The 14,807-nt window shown below is 34.2% G+C and overlaps 1 protein-coding gene across 1 annotated transcript in view; it reads right to left on the bottom strand.

Moving 5' to 3' along the window:
* LOC110106252 overlaps positions 1–14,807 on the bottom strand; it is a 50,617-nt gene that overhangs the window by 14,430 nt on the left and 21,380 nt on the right. Inside the window, exons 10-15 of the mRNA XM_028694187.1 lie at positions 12,836–12,967; positions 7,150–7,269; positions 5,711–5,797; positions 4,801–4,923; positions 2,123–2,231; positions 1,856–1,990 (exon numbers count right to left, since the gene is read on the bottom strand). Of these exons, the coding sequence (XP_028550020.1) occupies positions 1,856–1,990; positions 2,123–2,231; positions 4,801–4,923; positions 5,711–5,797; positions 7,150–7,269; positions 12,836–12,967 (706 nt within the window). The remainder of the gene's footprint in view (positions 1–1,855; positions 1,991–2,122; positions 2,232–4,800; positions 4,924–5,710; positions 5,798–7,149; positions 7,270–12,835; positions 12,968–14,807) is intronic.

Raw genomic sequence — 14,807 nt, forward strand, 5'->3', positions numbered from 1 at the left:
TAACTTAAATATGACAAAACAAACTTAAACAAGACACTACGACACATTACAAATTTTTAAAGGGAAGAAAGATACAATGGAAGGGTTACCATGTAGAAGAACGGGATTAGAAGTCTGAGACAAAGTTTAAGAGGAGAAAGGGAAAGAAGCTAGCTCGCAAGCTAGAGAAACCCTCAGGTTTTCTCCAAAAATCATCACATAACTCTCTTTTAGACAGCCACAAACAGCCCCTATAAATAGGGAAAAAGGAGCCCAAAAGACACCCAAGCAGCCGCTCAAAACAGCCAACCAGAACAGGGCAAAGCCAAGGGACAGCAGCAGCAACCGAATAGCCAAAGCAAGGGGAACCGAGACAGCCAAGGAGCAGGAACCGAACAACCAAAGCAAGAGAATTGGGACAACCAAGGAGTAGGAACCGAACAGCCAAAGCAAGGAGAACCGGGACAGCCAGGGAGCAGGAACTGAACAGTCAAAGCAAGGTAACTGGGACAGCCAAGGAGCAGGAACCGAACAGCCAAAGCACGGGAACCAGGACAGCCAGGGAGCAGGAACCGAACAGCCATCCGCACCCCCCCCCCCCCCAAAAAAAAAAAAAAATCATCCCAAAAGGGGAGGGGGGGTGGCAGTGCTTGCATCATATAAACTCTCTGTTGCTTCTAATATTCAAGGTTGTGAAAATCGAACAGGACAATGAACCGGATAAAGAAGAGGTCAATAGTTCGATGGTTCAACTGGAGTTAAACCAATTGACGTAAGTCACGTAATAAATACTAATTTTATTCAAACATAATATAATTGGTGTAATAATGATGCAATCAATTTAATGTGACAAAAAATAAAACAAAATAAAAAATTATGAAATATAAAACATGAACAATACATTCTTTTTAACTAAAATGCAATCAAAGAGACTTGGGATCATTGTATAACACCCCCAATTAAAGCTACCCATGATTTGCCTTCAAACTATAAAACAAACTTTGGATCGTTGCATGGCACCCAATTAAAGCTACACATGATTTGCCTTCATACTATTTTGTTTCAACCACTTATTCCATCAAGATACTAACATTACAAAAGATAATGTTATCACATACATTCATCTCATAGCCAATCATCGGTTAACTTATCAAAGTCTATTCATATGAAATTCTAATTATTTTATTGGGTAAACTTATTTTCAGACATGCTATAACTTTACCTTTCATTATTTGTAGATTCAACATCAAAGAACACATTTTTTTGCGTGGCGTTCAGCAACTTATAGAGAAAGATGAATTGAAATATTCTTCAACTTTTGTTTGCTAGTACTAGACTAAAACTTTTGTTGTTTATTCCTTGAATATTCAACTTTTTAGAACATAAAAGTGTTCTAAATTTGTAATGCTGGATTTCGGTTCATTTACTCAATAGGATTGAATGCAAAATGAATTCATAATGCTGACCAATAAAAGTGTCATTATTCCATCATTGTCTTTGGACTGCTTGCAGAAATTTTAAAAATCCCTCTTAGTAGCGTAGGAAATACTTGTAGATTAGTTACCATTGCATCAAGTTCATTTCAAAATTAAATCGACTAATATTTATATATAATACTGCCAAATATTTTATGTCAACCAGATTAAGAGACATGTAAACTGAATGTTTTGTTCTCTAGCTTCCAATTTAAATTTGTTCATAGGTAACCATTCTCAACAAATTGCTCCCTGATGGGATGTTTTGAGATATTTCTTGGTCATAGGCAACTAGGGTTGCTCATAAATTTTTACATAAACCAAATAAACCAAGAAATGCACACTTATGAGTAAATGGTACATCCTAGGTGCACAAAAATAAGGAAGTATAAGTAGCTTACTTAAGCAGCACAAAGCCAATGACTCCAGCAAATCAAAGCTTATGCTTGAAAAATAATAGAGGCACCAGATGGCAAGTTCTTGGCAATCAACGGGTAGTTTTATAAAAGGTCCAAGGATTATGTCATCATCAATACCTACAAATCGAGAGCAAAAATTCATGAGGATAATGATTACAGAAAAAGCAGCAGAAATGAAATTACAACTGAGCCAAGAAAATGAAACATGCGCCTAAAGATGCAAGTTACACCCTTTCATGGAAGACTTACTTCTGCTGTAAAAGCCTGTCAAAAGCAACTGCAAGTGATCATACTCCAAAGCAAGAGGAGAGTTCAGTATACAAGATTGCCCAATAGATAAAAGCAACTTCAAAATTGCCTAGAAAACTAATCTAAATTAGAAAAGGCATACCAATAAATATGCAAACATATACAAGCCTTGTAGACAAAAAAAAAATTATTATTAGAATTGCAATTAATGCAAATACTTAACTCTATCATCTCTCCATGTCCAGCAATGAATATAGACAAAGTTAAACACAAAAAATTATTGGCATTGTAGAAAAAATTTAAGAAAGAAATCGCACATCACAATGCTCCAGTTGTCTATTGATAAGCCTTGTAAACAAAAAGTGAATTAATAGAAATTTCATTAATGCCAGTAATTAAACTACCATCTCGCTCCTCTTTTCTAGTTCAACAACGAATATAAACATGTGTGTATATAATACATTCTTTGAAAATCGTTATAAAGAACTTGTATCCATGTAATTTCTGTTGAACTTATTTTTATATCTAATCATCTGACATTTAATTTTATCTACTTATCTAATAGACGCTATTTCTATCATTCATCATGCATGCTCAAAACAACAAAGTCCATTTGTAGTCACCTTATCTTAAATAGATGTAACTCCAGCATTTCTTTAATATAATCATTTATTAATTTATCATTCCTATCGTTGACAAGTCCTAAGTCCTGGATGAGAAAAGTGGAGGGTTGTGTTAGGTAGCCGACAACCAGCATAAAACTTGTTGAATAATTGATGCAGGCAAACTAGAAAGAAAAGTCAAGATAGGAGAACAGTTGGACAATTGAAACCAACTCGATTCAATCTAGAATGCAAACATCCAAAATACCAAAACAAACAAAAAGTCGAACAATCAAAACAAAATTATAAAATAAAAATACTATCCTCAGAGCAACCGGCAAGCGGGTTCCTCACATGCAACGAAAAGTGGGAAAAATATGATAAGTGCTTAGGGCTTGCAAACCAAGGGTCCACCACAGCAACAAGGTTCAACATCCAACCAAACTCCTCCAGCAAATGTCACCAAATTCTGCCAACAAACACTTCCGAAAGCTCAAGAAGAATGATACAAGTGGAGTCGAACTTGCATAGAGAAGAAGAGATTAGAAGCCAAGACGAAATAGAGAGGAGGAAGAGATAATTGGAACAAGCTCTCAAGCTTTTCCAAGAGAAGAGAAGAAACCCTCAGTTTTTTAGAGATTTATCTCAAGTTAATCAACAACCTTTTCATCACAAAAACCTCTCTAATTTATAAGAGAAAAAGGGGAGCCAAATAGCCAACTTCTACCTCCAACCGAACCAATCAGGTAAGGGGAAGAGGAAGGACAACAGGCAACACAAAACAGCACCCGAAGAGACACCACAGAAACCGGGTAGAGGCAGCCACGGGAAAATAGCCACAGAAGAAACCAAAAAGACAACACAGGGGACCGGAACCAACACCCAGCAAAGGGAGGAGAACTAGCCACGGGAAACAACACAAGGGAGAAACCGAGGGGGGCACAAAGAAGGGGAAGAGGCAAGCTCCAACTCCACATAATGAGCTAAAAGAAGAATACCTTTTCATACTAATGAGCTAAATAGTGCAATTACTCCACCAAATAATGAACCAAATATCAGCTCAAGCATTAATGAGCTAGAGCCAAGTAGCTCTCAATTTTCCAGTTCAAAACCAATGCAGCCAAAGCCCAACTCGAGAGACAGCAAGCAGCCCAAAGACCAAAGAAGCTAGCACACCCAAGGTTTTCCATGCCCAAGCACATCCTACCATGATCATTGGATGTTCTCCATCATTGGATAGCATAAAAAAAAAAATGAAACAAACATTATAATATTCATATTACAATAAAACGAACATAAACTAAAGTATGCATGCATCAATAATCATGACATGAATCCTTTAATGGTGAAAAATTATTCATGTAGCCGAATCCACATAGTGGGACAAAGGCTTGTTGTTGTAGTTGTATTAATTTAACTTTCCTAATTTTGTCACATATAAATCTTAAAATTCTCATTTTGTTAAACTCATCATAGTTATCAATAACATTTTTTACAAACCAATAGTCAAGTTCATACAACATCATAAGTCTTACTGTGATTTTTTAAAATTTACCTTTAAACATCCATAATATCCTCTCCATACGTAAATCACTTCTCCACATTAAACATACTACCCTTACAACGAATTTCTGTTTTAGAAAGCCATTATCTTACCGGAAAAACCAACTTATAAAAAAAAAAAAGGCAAAAGGGCTGATCCACCCCAAAAACGTAGTAGAAAAAACATGAGATACAAGACATGAATCAGATAAAGCATGAACCACAAATGAAAGCATAGACAGCAGAATTGGAAAACAAGAAAACCTTAAGATTTGTATGACATAAATGATCAGCATTCTCAGAATTATTGATTTGCAAAAACAAAGAGAGAATAATATGCATGAATATAAGCAGAGATGTCACAAGTTAAAAGGCAAGCTGCCTCAAAAGTCATACTTCAGCAATTCTCATCAAGATTATAGAGAGATCAATTATAAAAGAATAAAAAAGAAAGAAATGATGTGAATACTATTAAATTGAGTGCCAGTCAGGCAAAGGAATACCGCAAAAGCAAGAGCATAAAGCAAAACATACTTTTGAAATATTTGCATGTTTATCACCAACACAACAAAGGATCCTGGGAAGCTCATGAAGCCAATCAATCTGAAAGCCTAACATTTCTGGATGATTGGTCAACAGCATACTGCGACTTGTTGTCTATGAAAACAAAGAAACAAATAAAGGAAAAGTTTAGATTTAGAGGGTTACTGCAAGTTCAACATTGATTAAACATTTGCTTAATTTAAGACAAGCCACATAAGACAAAGCCCCAAATGTCTTCAATTGAAAAAAAAAAACTTTCAACTAAGGGGTTGTTTGGTTAGCTTGAAAAAGAATGCAGTGTAAAGTAAATGCAAGTGAAAGTTTTTTCTTGTTTGGTTTGAAGTAAAATGAATGTAGTGTAAAGACAGTAAAGTACAAAAATGGTAGCGTGCGCCGGGTGGCGATGGTGGTGACCGGTGGCGGATGGTTGCGGTGGTGGTCGGCGGAGAATAGTGGTAGCCAGTGGAGGTGGCGACACTCGGCGATGGTGCCGGTAGTGATGGTGGATGCGGCAATAGTGCCGCCAGTAGTGTTGGTGGTTGCGGCAATGGTGCTGAAGGTGGCTGTTGACAGGGTGGCGGCGGCAGCCAGTGGTGGTCGGCAGATGGCAGCAGCCGACAATGGTGGGCGATGGAAGGTAGCGGCGGTCAAGCGAGCTTGCTTGACGTGTAAACGGTTCTCGCTCAATGCTGGGCGAGTTTAGTTTACCTCAAAAATGAATTAAAATGATTAACAATACATTTACTTAGTGTTCCATTTTCATCCAACCAAACATCAAAATTTTCAAAACCTCTACATTTGGAATACTTTATACCTACTTTACTTCCAACCAATAGCAGCTAAAACAAAAGAGTTATCATAGAAAAATCAATACAGGAACTGCTTAAAAATATGAACTTACAGGAAGCATCATTTCTTTTATTGCACCTAAATACAACAGAGAAAACTGAGAATCTATTCTGCAATCTTTAAATGCAACAGTAAAGGCCTGCACTCACAGCCAAATTGTGTCAGTTTTTCCATTTAAAATGCTTCAACATTACAAAAAAGTAGCATAAAAATAACTTAAACAGCACTTAGGCAGTCATGGAAAGGATTGAAATTTTTCTAAAATAAATATGGCAAGCACAACATGCAATAAATATATAGAAAAATTACATACATACAACAAAAACAACATCAAGCCTTTTATCCCACTACGTGGGGTCGCCTACATGAATCCTTTTTCTCCATAGTGTCCTATTAAAAGTCAAAATCTCGTTTACATTTAATAAAGAAATATCATTTCTAATATTTTCTAACCAAGCCTTTTTAGGACTGCCTCTACCTTTCTTTATGAGGATGCTCAGGTGGATGAGTGGTTGATCCTTGACGTAACCCAACCAAAATAGGGAATTACTTGGTCAAACCACCTTGTGTTTGAACACAAGTAATAGCTCCTGCATACATATCTTTAATGATTTGAATATAAGCGTTGTTAACTCCTTTCTCTTCAAGAACTCTCCATAGCACTTCTCTTGGAACTTTATCATATGCTTTTTCTAAATCAATAAATATCATATGTAGATCCTCCTCATTTTCTCTATATTTCTCCATCAAACCTCTTAATAAATGTATGGCTTCCATAGTCGACCTACCCGGCATGAATCCAAATTTATTTAAGAAAAATTACATACATGTCAGCCAAAATTTAGTATTTACGAAACTAACGCACAACCTAAACAATGAACTATTTAACTCATAAAGAAAATTTTCGAGTGCTAAGTATAATTATATTAACTGAGTACCTCCCCACTGAATGGGTGCTAGAAAATTTTATAATTAAATGTCATCTGAACTATCCTTGAGCCATTTCTAATAATACAACGTTAGAAACTTCAATGAATAGGTAAAGAACAAGTATTCTAATAATAATAACAACAACAACAAGCCTTTATCCCACTACGTGGGGTCGACTACATGAATCATTTTTCTAATATTTTATGACCAGTCTTTTTATGTCTACCTTTAACTTTCTTGACATAAGAAAAATTTAATACATCTACTTTCCTAACCGGGTCATCGGAAGGCCATCGTTTTATGTGACCAAACCATCTAAGGTGACTCTTAAATTTAAACATTGTTGTTGTCAAGTCCCAAGTCCTGGATGAGAAAAATGGAGTGTTGGGTTAGGTAGTCAACAGCTAGTATAAAACTTGTCGAATAATCATGACACGGTATTCTAATAATATGATGAAAAAATAAGATAAGACTACTCCATACACTGCATTCACTCCAATGAACTGCTAAGTAACATATTAGAAACAAAGCAAGGATTCTTTGAGATATGCAAAAATTAACCTTTAAAAGAGAAGTGCTCCAACCGCACGTAGCTCGTGAAATCAGCCCTGGAATAAACGGCAAAATTGAGCATAAATGCTTTTCCAATAATGCCTTATTAGAGGAAGAACTGCTAACAACCTGCAGGATAGATTCCATCAAATCAGCTTCTCATGTAAGAGAATAATAAAATTATCTAAATTTTTACCGTTATATCATTAAGAATTATCTAACAATATTCAAAAGATCACTAACAAACTTTTGAGAAAAAGTTATAACAAAAGATAGAATTTGTGTAATCAGTACCGTAAGAAAAAGAAATCAAGGTTCAGAAGAGAAAAAATGTCAGTACAAACAGAAAAATTGTTAACAATTGGCACACATAGAAGGACCAGAGAAAAAAAAAGGATAATGGAGCAATAAAGTCTGATTCTTACAACCACCGAAGACTAAAATACTTTGCTTTTTTGTTATTATTAAACTACTATTATTCTGTCCGTCATAAGTGATATAAATGACCTTTGTTTCATAGTTTTAAAGAACATGAAAATTATTTATGGCAAAAGAAAGTAAGAGCAAACATCTACTTGAATGTTGCCATCAGAAAATGAAAGGCAAACCATCAACCTAAGATTGTGCATTATTTCATGTTCACGTCCCATCTACGGTAGGGTTGTAAGTGAACCAATGCACTCAATGAACAACTCAAATTCAACTTGATTAATACTAGCTCAAGTTCGCACAAGTAATTAAACAAATTTAAATATTTTGTAGGAACTCAAAGGCCAAATAAACCACGCTTGATTAGAGCTATTAATGTTCACAAAAAAGCTTTGTATGTTGTTCAACAAATAACTTGTTAATAGCTTGACATTAAGCTCATTCAAAGCTGATATAGTATTTAATTCAAGCATCTTTAATTAATTACTCAATAAAAATATTATGTAATTATTTATTATCAGATGTTATTTGCACAATTATGGCTCATGTTATTTCCACAATTCCGGCTCGCATTATTTCCACCTCTCATTCCATGTTTCCGAGTTTCATCGCTTACAACCTCACCAGTCGCCTACCTAAGCAAAAAATACACTAAGGTTGTGACTCGCATCACCATGCCAACAGGAGGGGATTATATTGTCTATATTCTTCTACTTCTCAACCAACTTATAATTGAAACATCAATGAGCGATATATCAGCATGTCATTATAGCCCAAGTGCAGCTTCAACAATATGCTAATGCAAGAATCAAATAATGTATGCATCAAAAGAAGAAGCAGAAGTGAGCGGGTAAGAGCCTCAAGAAGGTTGATATGGGTAAGAGCTTCTAATCCAAAAAATCTCGCTACTCTCACTTAGATTTCACAGATGACACATAAGTTGCATACTTTCCTCTCTCTGAATTGACACTACGTTTATATCAAAAACCTTAGCTATCAATTCAATGCATAGCTAATGCTCTTTCTTCCTTTTTTCCATTTTGAAAGGAAAATTTATTTAGCTTTCAAGTACGTATATATTGTTAAGAACAAAACTAAAAAATGAATCACACAACATATTTTATGACATTCAAAAATCAATCCTCCTACATCAACTTGGTAAAAATATCACTAGTTCTTATTGTAGTATGATACTAAATGTTGGCATGAATATGATATCCAGTTTTATGACATAAATCTTGTGATTGAATGGTGCTAAATATTTAGATATGTCTAACATCTCATCTCAATGTTTAGATAGTTTACAACATCTGGCTCTTAATTCGCAACCAGTAAGACACTTTTGATGATTAAACCAAGAATGATACTCGAGCAAATGTTGCAATCGATATGGTCACAAATATTGTTGAAGTTGTGAAATTTGTTACTAATGAGAACCCCTTTGAAAGGAGGAAAAGAATCAGAATTTTGAAAGTTTGGAAAGTCAAAACTATGATGCTAAAATTGTACAATGCAATAAGTACAATGCAATAATTACAAGTTATAAATGACAAATAACATTTTCAAAGTGAGTAGCTTTTCCTCGAGATGTACTAAAAGATACTCACTTGAAAAATGACATTTGTCGTATATAACTTCTACCCCAACAAAGAATTTTACGCATTATTCCTTGTTGAATTTCTTAGTTGTAAATCATTTTGACTTCAATGAAATCAAATGTCGCAAACATTTAGAGAAGTTGGTGTACACTTTCTTCCCAAAGATTGGTTCTTCTCCAGGTAAAAATCTACAATTATTTTCAAGTTATAAGATTTTTTTCAAATTAATTAATTCATTATTAATGAATCTACATATTCATTTAATGCAAACCCAGCTTATTGATGTTCTATGATTACAAGAAAGCATGCTACGTGATTTGTTAATCATATTGTTTAATGGGTGAAAAGTAATTAGATACTAATTCCATGTTTATTGAATTGGTTATTCACTTAGGCTTGCAAAATTATTTATTAATACAAGAAGCTAAGAACCAGCTCAATTTTTTAGCATGTTTATTAGCTTGTTATAGAACTCGCTCGATTAATTTTGGCGAGTCAAGTATAAGTCAAGCTTGATTATAGAAAAATATTAAACAAGAAATAACAAACATATGCATGAAAGATCGACACGAGTTTATGCTGATCATCAAGAACTTCTTGAATGACCAAGTCAAGTCTAATCCATGGTATGCTACGGTCAACTCGGTCCGGGTCAATTACAAACCTAATCATTTTAGAACAAAAATTCTCATATGCATGCCTAATTTTGTTAAATTCTTAGGTAAATCAACATTACATAAAATTAACCTATATTTAGTTGGTCAAAAAAATTAATGAATATTTTAAATAACAATAATCATAATTAAATGGTATTCAATAACTAATCAAGTACAACAAATAAGTAACCATAATTAAATATTATAATTTCCAACTTAAATTATCGCAACAAGAAACTAACAAAATATTAATAATTTCTTTTAAACCTTAAAGATTTCCTTAATTATGAATACACTAATAAATTAATTTACTAACTAAATACCTCAAGCATGTTTATCATAATTTAATATTAATAATATTTTAATGACATTAACTATAATCTAATTAATCCAAAATTAGATTAATTAATTATTTATTTATAAATTATTCTGAGTAATTAATCAACAAACTAATTATAATAGTCCCAATTGTTTACCCAAAATGATAATTAATTATTATCATTTAAATTCGAATTAAAATCAAATTAATTTTAAATAAAAATGGCAAGGAATATTTACATAATTTTTAAAATTATCAAATTATAAAATCTTTTAAAAATAAAAAATAAAAACTTATGTTAATCTCTTTTATTTTTACGAAATTAAATTTGTGCTTCTAGTTTGAAAACGTTGTATGAAGTGCATTTAGTTTGCTCTAAAAATATCTATTATTAAAATAGGCAACAAATTATACATCTAAATAATATTTTTGTTTTACCTTTTAAGTGAAAGCAAAAACAAACAAACAGAAAACAAAACCCAAACAAATATGCCTTAAGCTTACTAATATCTCATTAATATAAATTATAATAACTTACCATAATTATATCTAATATAATTCAAATAATTATTTTAATTAATCAAAGCATTCATTTCAACATGTTTCAATAATTAATGTCTAACACCCTAATAAGCATTTTCACAATTTCTAGATACAACACCTATTTGCAAAACCAAAAAAATAAAATCACAATTCCCAAACATGTTTTGTCTCACTTACTACCTACAAAAATATAAATAAAAAAACAAGAAGCATTAGTGAATACAAACATAGCCTTAGAAAATCAAACCTTTGCACATGCACATTCTCTACGATCTGAAGAGAATATAAACCAACTTAACTACAGAAAAGCAAGACCACAAGTTGGATCAACTAACATTGCTATAATGGGCCAATACTAGCCTACACGCCACCTAAATCTCCATCAAAGAAGACAGATTCATCAATCCTTCCTTACCCTGCGAATAAATCAGTCATACAACGGATTCTTCTAGTGTTTACCCAAACGGTCAAACCTAACAAGGGCCATTTCAAGACTACAGCATCTTTCAACAGTGAAAAAGATCACCTTCCCTTCTTTACAGGGTCTTGGGGAGAAAAATGATTTTATATCACTTTCCTTAAGTAAAAATAGTTTGCTCAAGCCAACGTCAGCCACCAAGAGTCAAACTACAATAAAACAGGTCCCTCAAGTCATGTCAACCAGCATTACTATAGTGGTACAAGCCTAGTCTGCACATCAGTTAATTTTTCCTCATAGAAGATGAATTCATTGGTTGCTCCTTGCTCCATGAATAACCAGTCATGCAACTAGTTCTTCTAGTGTATCCTAAAACCTAAAAGGGTCCTTTCAAAACATGACAATGCCATTGAGCAGCGATAAAGATCTTCTTCTCTTCTTTAGAAGGCCTTGAGGTTCTCATCTCCCGCTACTCAAGCACACTTTCAAAATACTAAAGAAACCCCCTTTGTAAGCCTCTTTCCTCCCTTAAGCTTAACTGCCCATTACGCCTTAATCTGCAACATTTAATGTTGATTTAAGCTACCAACAAGCTTTTCCTCCTGCTTTCTTTGTTCCAAGTCTCCTTCGTCGCTTGAGCTCAATCGTATTGCTTAACATGAGTATGAGTATGGCTCTTGGTGAAAACCCTCCTGTCAGGTTCTTAGCACCACCAGGTTGAGAGAAGAGTGCCACCTATGCCCTAATTTCGAACCACACTCCTAGCTCTAAGGCCTCTATGGAGCATCAACAAGCGCAAATCTAGTGTGGCGTCCTCATCATCATTAAAGCCCAAGGCTCTTCCTTCATCACAGCAGGTTCAGGAGAAGAGAAAATGAAAAGGGAAGTGTCTTCACTCTGCATTTGTGCTCTACAATGACATCTTTAGGTAACCAAGGATTAATGAACATGTGTCAACTTGGTAGAAACCAATAGGCATCCCCAAGATATGCCACGTCAAACCATTGACGGGTCAAAGAATGTCACATGCACCATATGAATCAACTAGAGTTTGTCCTACGCAGTCAAAATAAACTAAAAGTCTCTGGTAAAAAATAATAATTTAAAAGTAAAAAAATGTTCTTCTCAAAATTTTACATATATTCTGCAGAAACTTTAGAAATAATAAATATATCCCTTGGATTATATTCAGATTTTAGAACTAAAAATATACTTGGATCATTAAATTACATTAAATGTCCTAAAAGATCATAAAATTACGTACAAAATACTAATGAGACATTTAATGTGTATTGCTCGTAAAAGACTATATTTACACATCATGTTTATTTAAATATACTGTCATCTAATAAATATATATGATACATTTATGTCTTTGTAATTAAGAACACATTAAATGCCCTAAAAGATCATTAATATTACAAAAATTAGCTAAGGTAAATCTTAATGCAACAAACCCTCTATTCTCATTTAAATTAGAGAGATAAAAAGAAAGAAAAGATGATAGATTATGCAAATAAGGATGAACGAGTGACCAAAAAATAGAAGAGAACTATCATACAGGCACTAATGTTATTAGCAAACGTGAAGAAAGTAGAGTTGTGTGTATAGCTAGTAAAAGACAATAGATAGCAAGTATAAGCAACAAGAATAAACAAACATGTTTTCAATCAGATGTGTTCAATACGCTTCAAATGGCAACTTCAAACCAAAAAAAGTTGGGTATGTCAACCTCTCCAAGAAGAGAACTCTTGATGAACCCCAGAAATTTCTCAACTGGAAATGAGCTGTTGTTGATCCACGGAAACAGGTGCAAAAATGTCTCAATAATTTTAATATTCAAAACGAAGCATCTCTCATCATCCTGCAAAAATTCAGGGAAAATACTAATGAGAATATACAAAAGGATTACCAGTTATTTGAGAGGAAGAAGGGGCATCGGCGCAAATGTTTGCCGCAGTGTCCATCTATATACGTTGATAAAAAATTTCAATAGGCTTGCAAAACATAATAGAGAAACCTTTCCAGTTTTATCAATCAATATTTGTAAATCCAAGATTCAGACCAGCGACCACTACATTCATCTTATAGAAGAAACAAACCATCAGGTAACATTAAAAGCCTAAAGAAATTGGATAGCATTTGACGAAATAATTAGCAGGATTCAAGAATTTAAAGGTTGCTAATGATGATAGATCAGACAAGTAACATCAAATAACTACCATGCAACACCCACATCATAAAACAGTATGTTGAAATCACATTTATTTTTTTAACATCCTCTATGTTCCAGAATTTAATCGGCTGCAAATTACAAAACTTAGCACATTGGAGCACGTAAAAACAAGAAACCATTTTCTACAAATCTCACTTTATTACACTACAAATCTCACTTTATTACATATGTCCAAAATATTATTCAAAACAGCAAACAACGAAAAAACAATTGCCTGGTAATTCTTTAGCTTCTGCCTAGACATGTTCATAATCATTTGCCTGCCAAACCTAATGCTTTTCTATAACCAAATCCATGAATATTAATTATCATTAGGGAGAAAATTATCATCATATTTATAACATAAATAATTAGACAACATTATCCTTTTATTTTCATTATGTTGAGCTAGGAGTGTAAACAAGTCGAGTATCTGCCAAATCGAGCTAAGCTTGTGATGTGAAACATAATTGCATGGGTGAATTGCTTAAAGGAAATTTGCACGCTTAATATTCCAAAGGGAAAGACAAATACGGAGTTCCGGCGTAGTCACTTTGAGGTTGGGGAAGAAGTAGGCAGCAACACAAGGTTTGGGAACCTCCTGGACAGCAATCGGAGACCCTCTGGACAGCAAGACAGCAGTAGGAAATCTGCTAGGATGGCTGGACAGCAACTAAAAATGTTTGGATGGTCACTAGGAAGGCCTGGCCAGCAATTTTGACCCTTGAACAACTTTGGACAGCAGCCTTTGAGGTTAGAAACGCCTTGGACAGCACTTGAGGGATTTCTGATCAGCAAACAGGAGCAGATCTGGCAGCACTATGGATGGTCGGAGTTTCCAAGACAGCAATTTCGTAGTGGAAGTCCTCAAGGATGCTGGACAGCAGTTTTCTTGACTCCGAAATTCTGGACAGCAAATTACACCAACTTGGAATGCTGGACAGCACTGGACAGTCAGGGACAGCAGCTTGTAAGGCTAGGAACCCTTTGGACGGATCACAGGACTTGCCCAAAAGCCTGAGTAATAGCTTGGCAGGGAAAAATCTCAGATTTCCAAGGATTCCTACTGTGAATGGCAGCAGGAATAACCTTGGGATTCACATTAATTCTAAATGGGAGGCTTGATTGGGGGAATTAGGTAAGATCTAGGTGAGAAAAAGAAATTTTATCCCAAATCTGAAAATAATTTCAGGTTTTGAGTACAATAGGAGGGAAAACTAATTTGAATTTTGAATTCAAATTAATTAGAGAGGGGGGGCTTTAATGGGAATTAATGGGGCAAAGCCCATGCTAGGGCCGGCGGCAGGAAGAGAGAGAGGGAGGGATTTGGGGAGAGGTTTTGTAACTTTCAAATCAATTTATGTCATTTAGGAAAGAGAATGACAACTCAAATCCAATTTGAAATTCAAATAGACTTGGAGTTATGCACTTTCCTAATTTAGATTTACAAATAAGGAAAGTTCTTGAAATTTGAATTTCAAATTTCAAA

The sequence above is a fragment of the Dendrobium catenatum genome, unplaced genomic scaffold (assembly GCF_001605985.2).
Source record: "Dendrobium catenatum unplaced genomic scaffold, ASM160598v2 fragScaff_scaffold_51, whole genome shotgun sequence".
NCBI classification, from domain to species: domain Eukaryota; kingdom Viridiplantae; phylum Streptophyta; class Magnoliopsida; order Asparagales; family Orchidaceae; genus Dendrobium; species Dendrobium catenatum.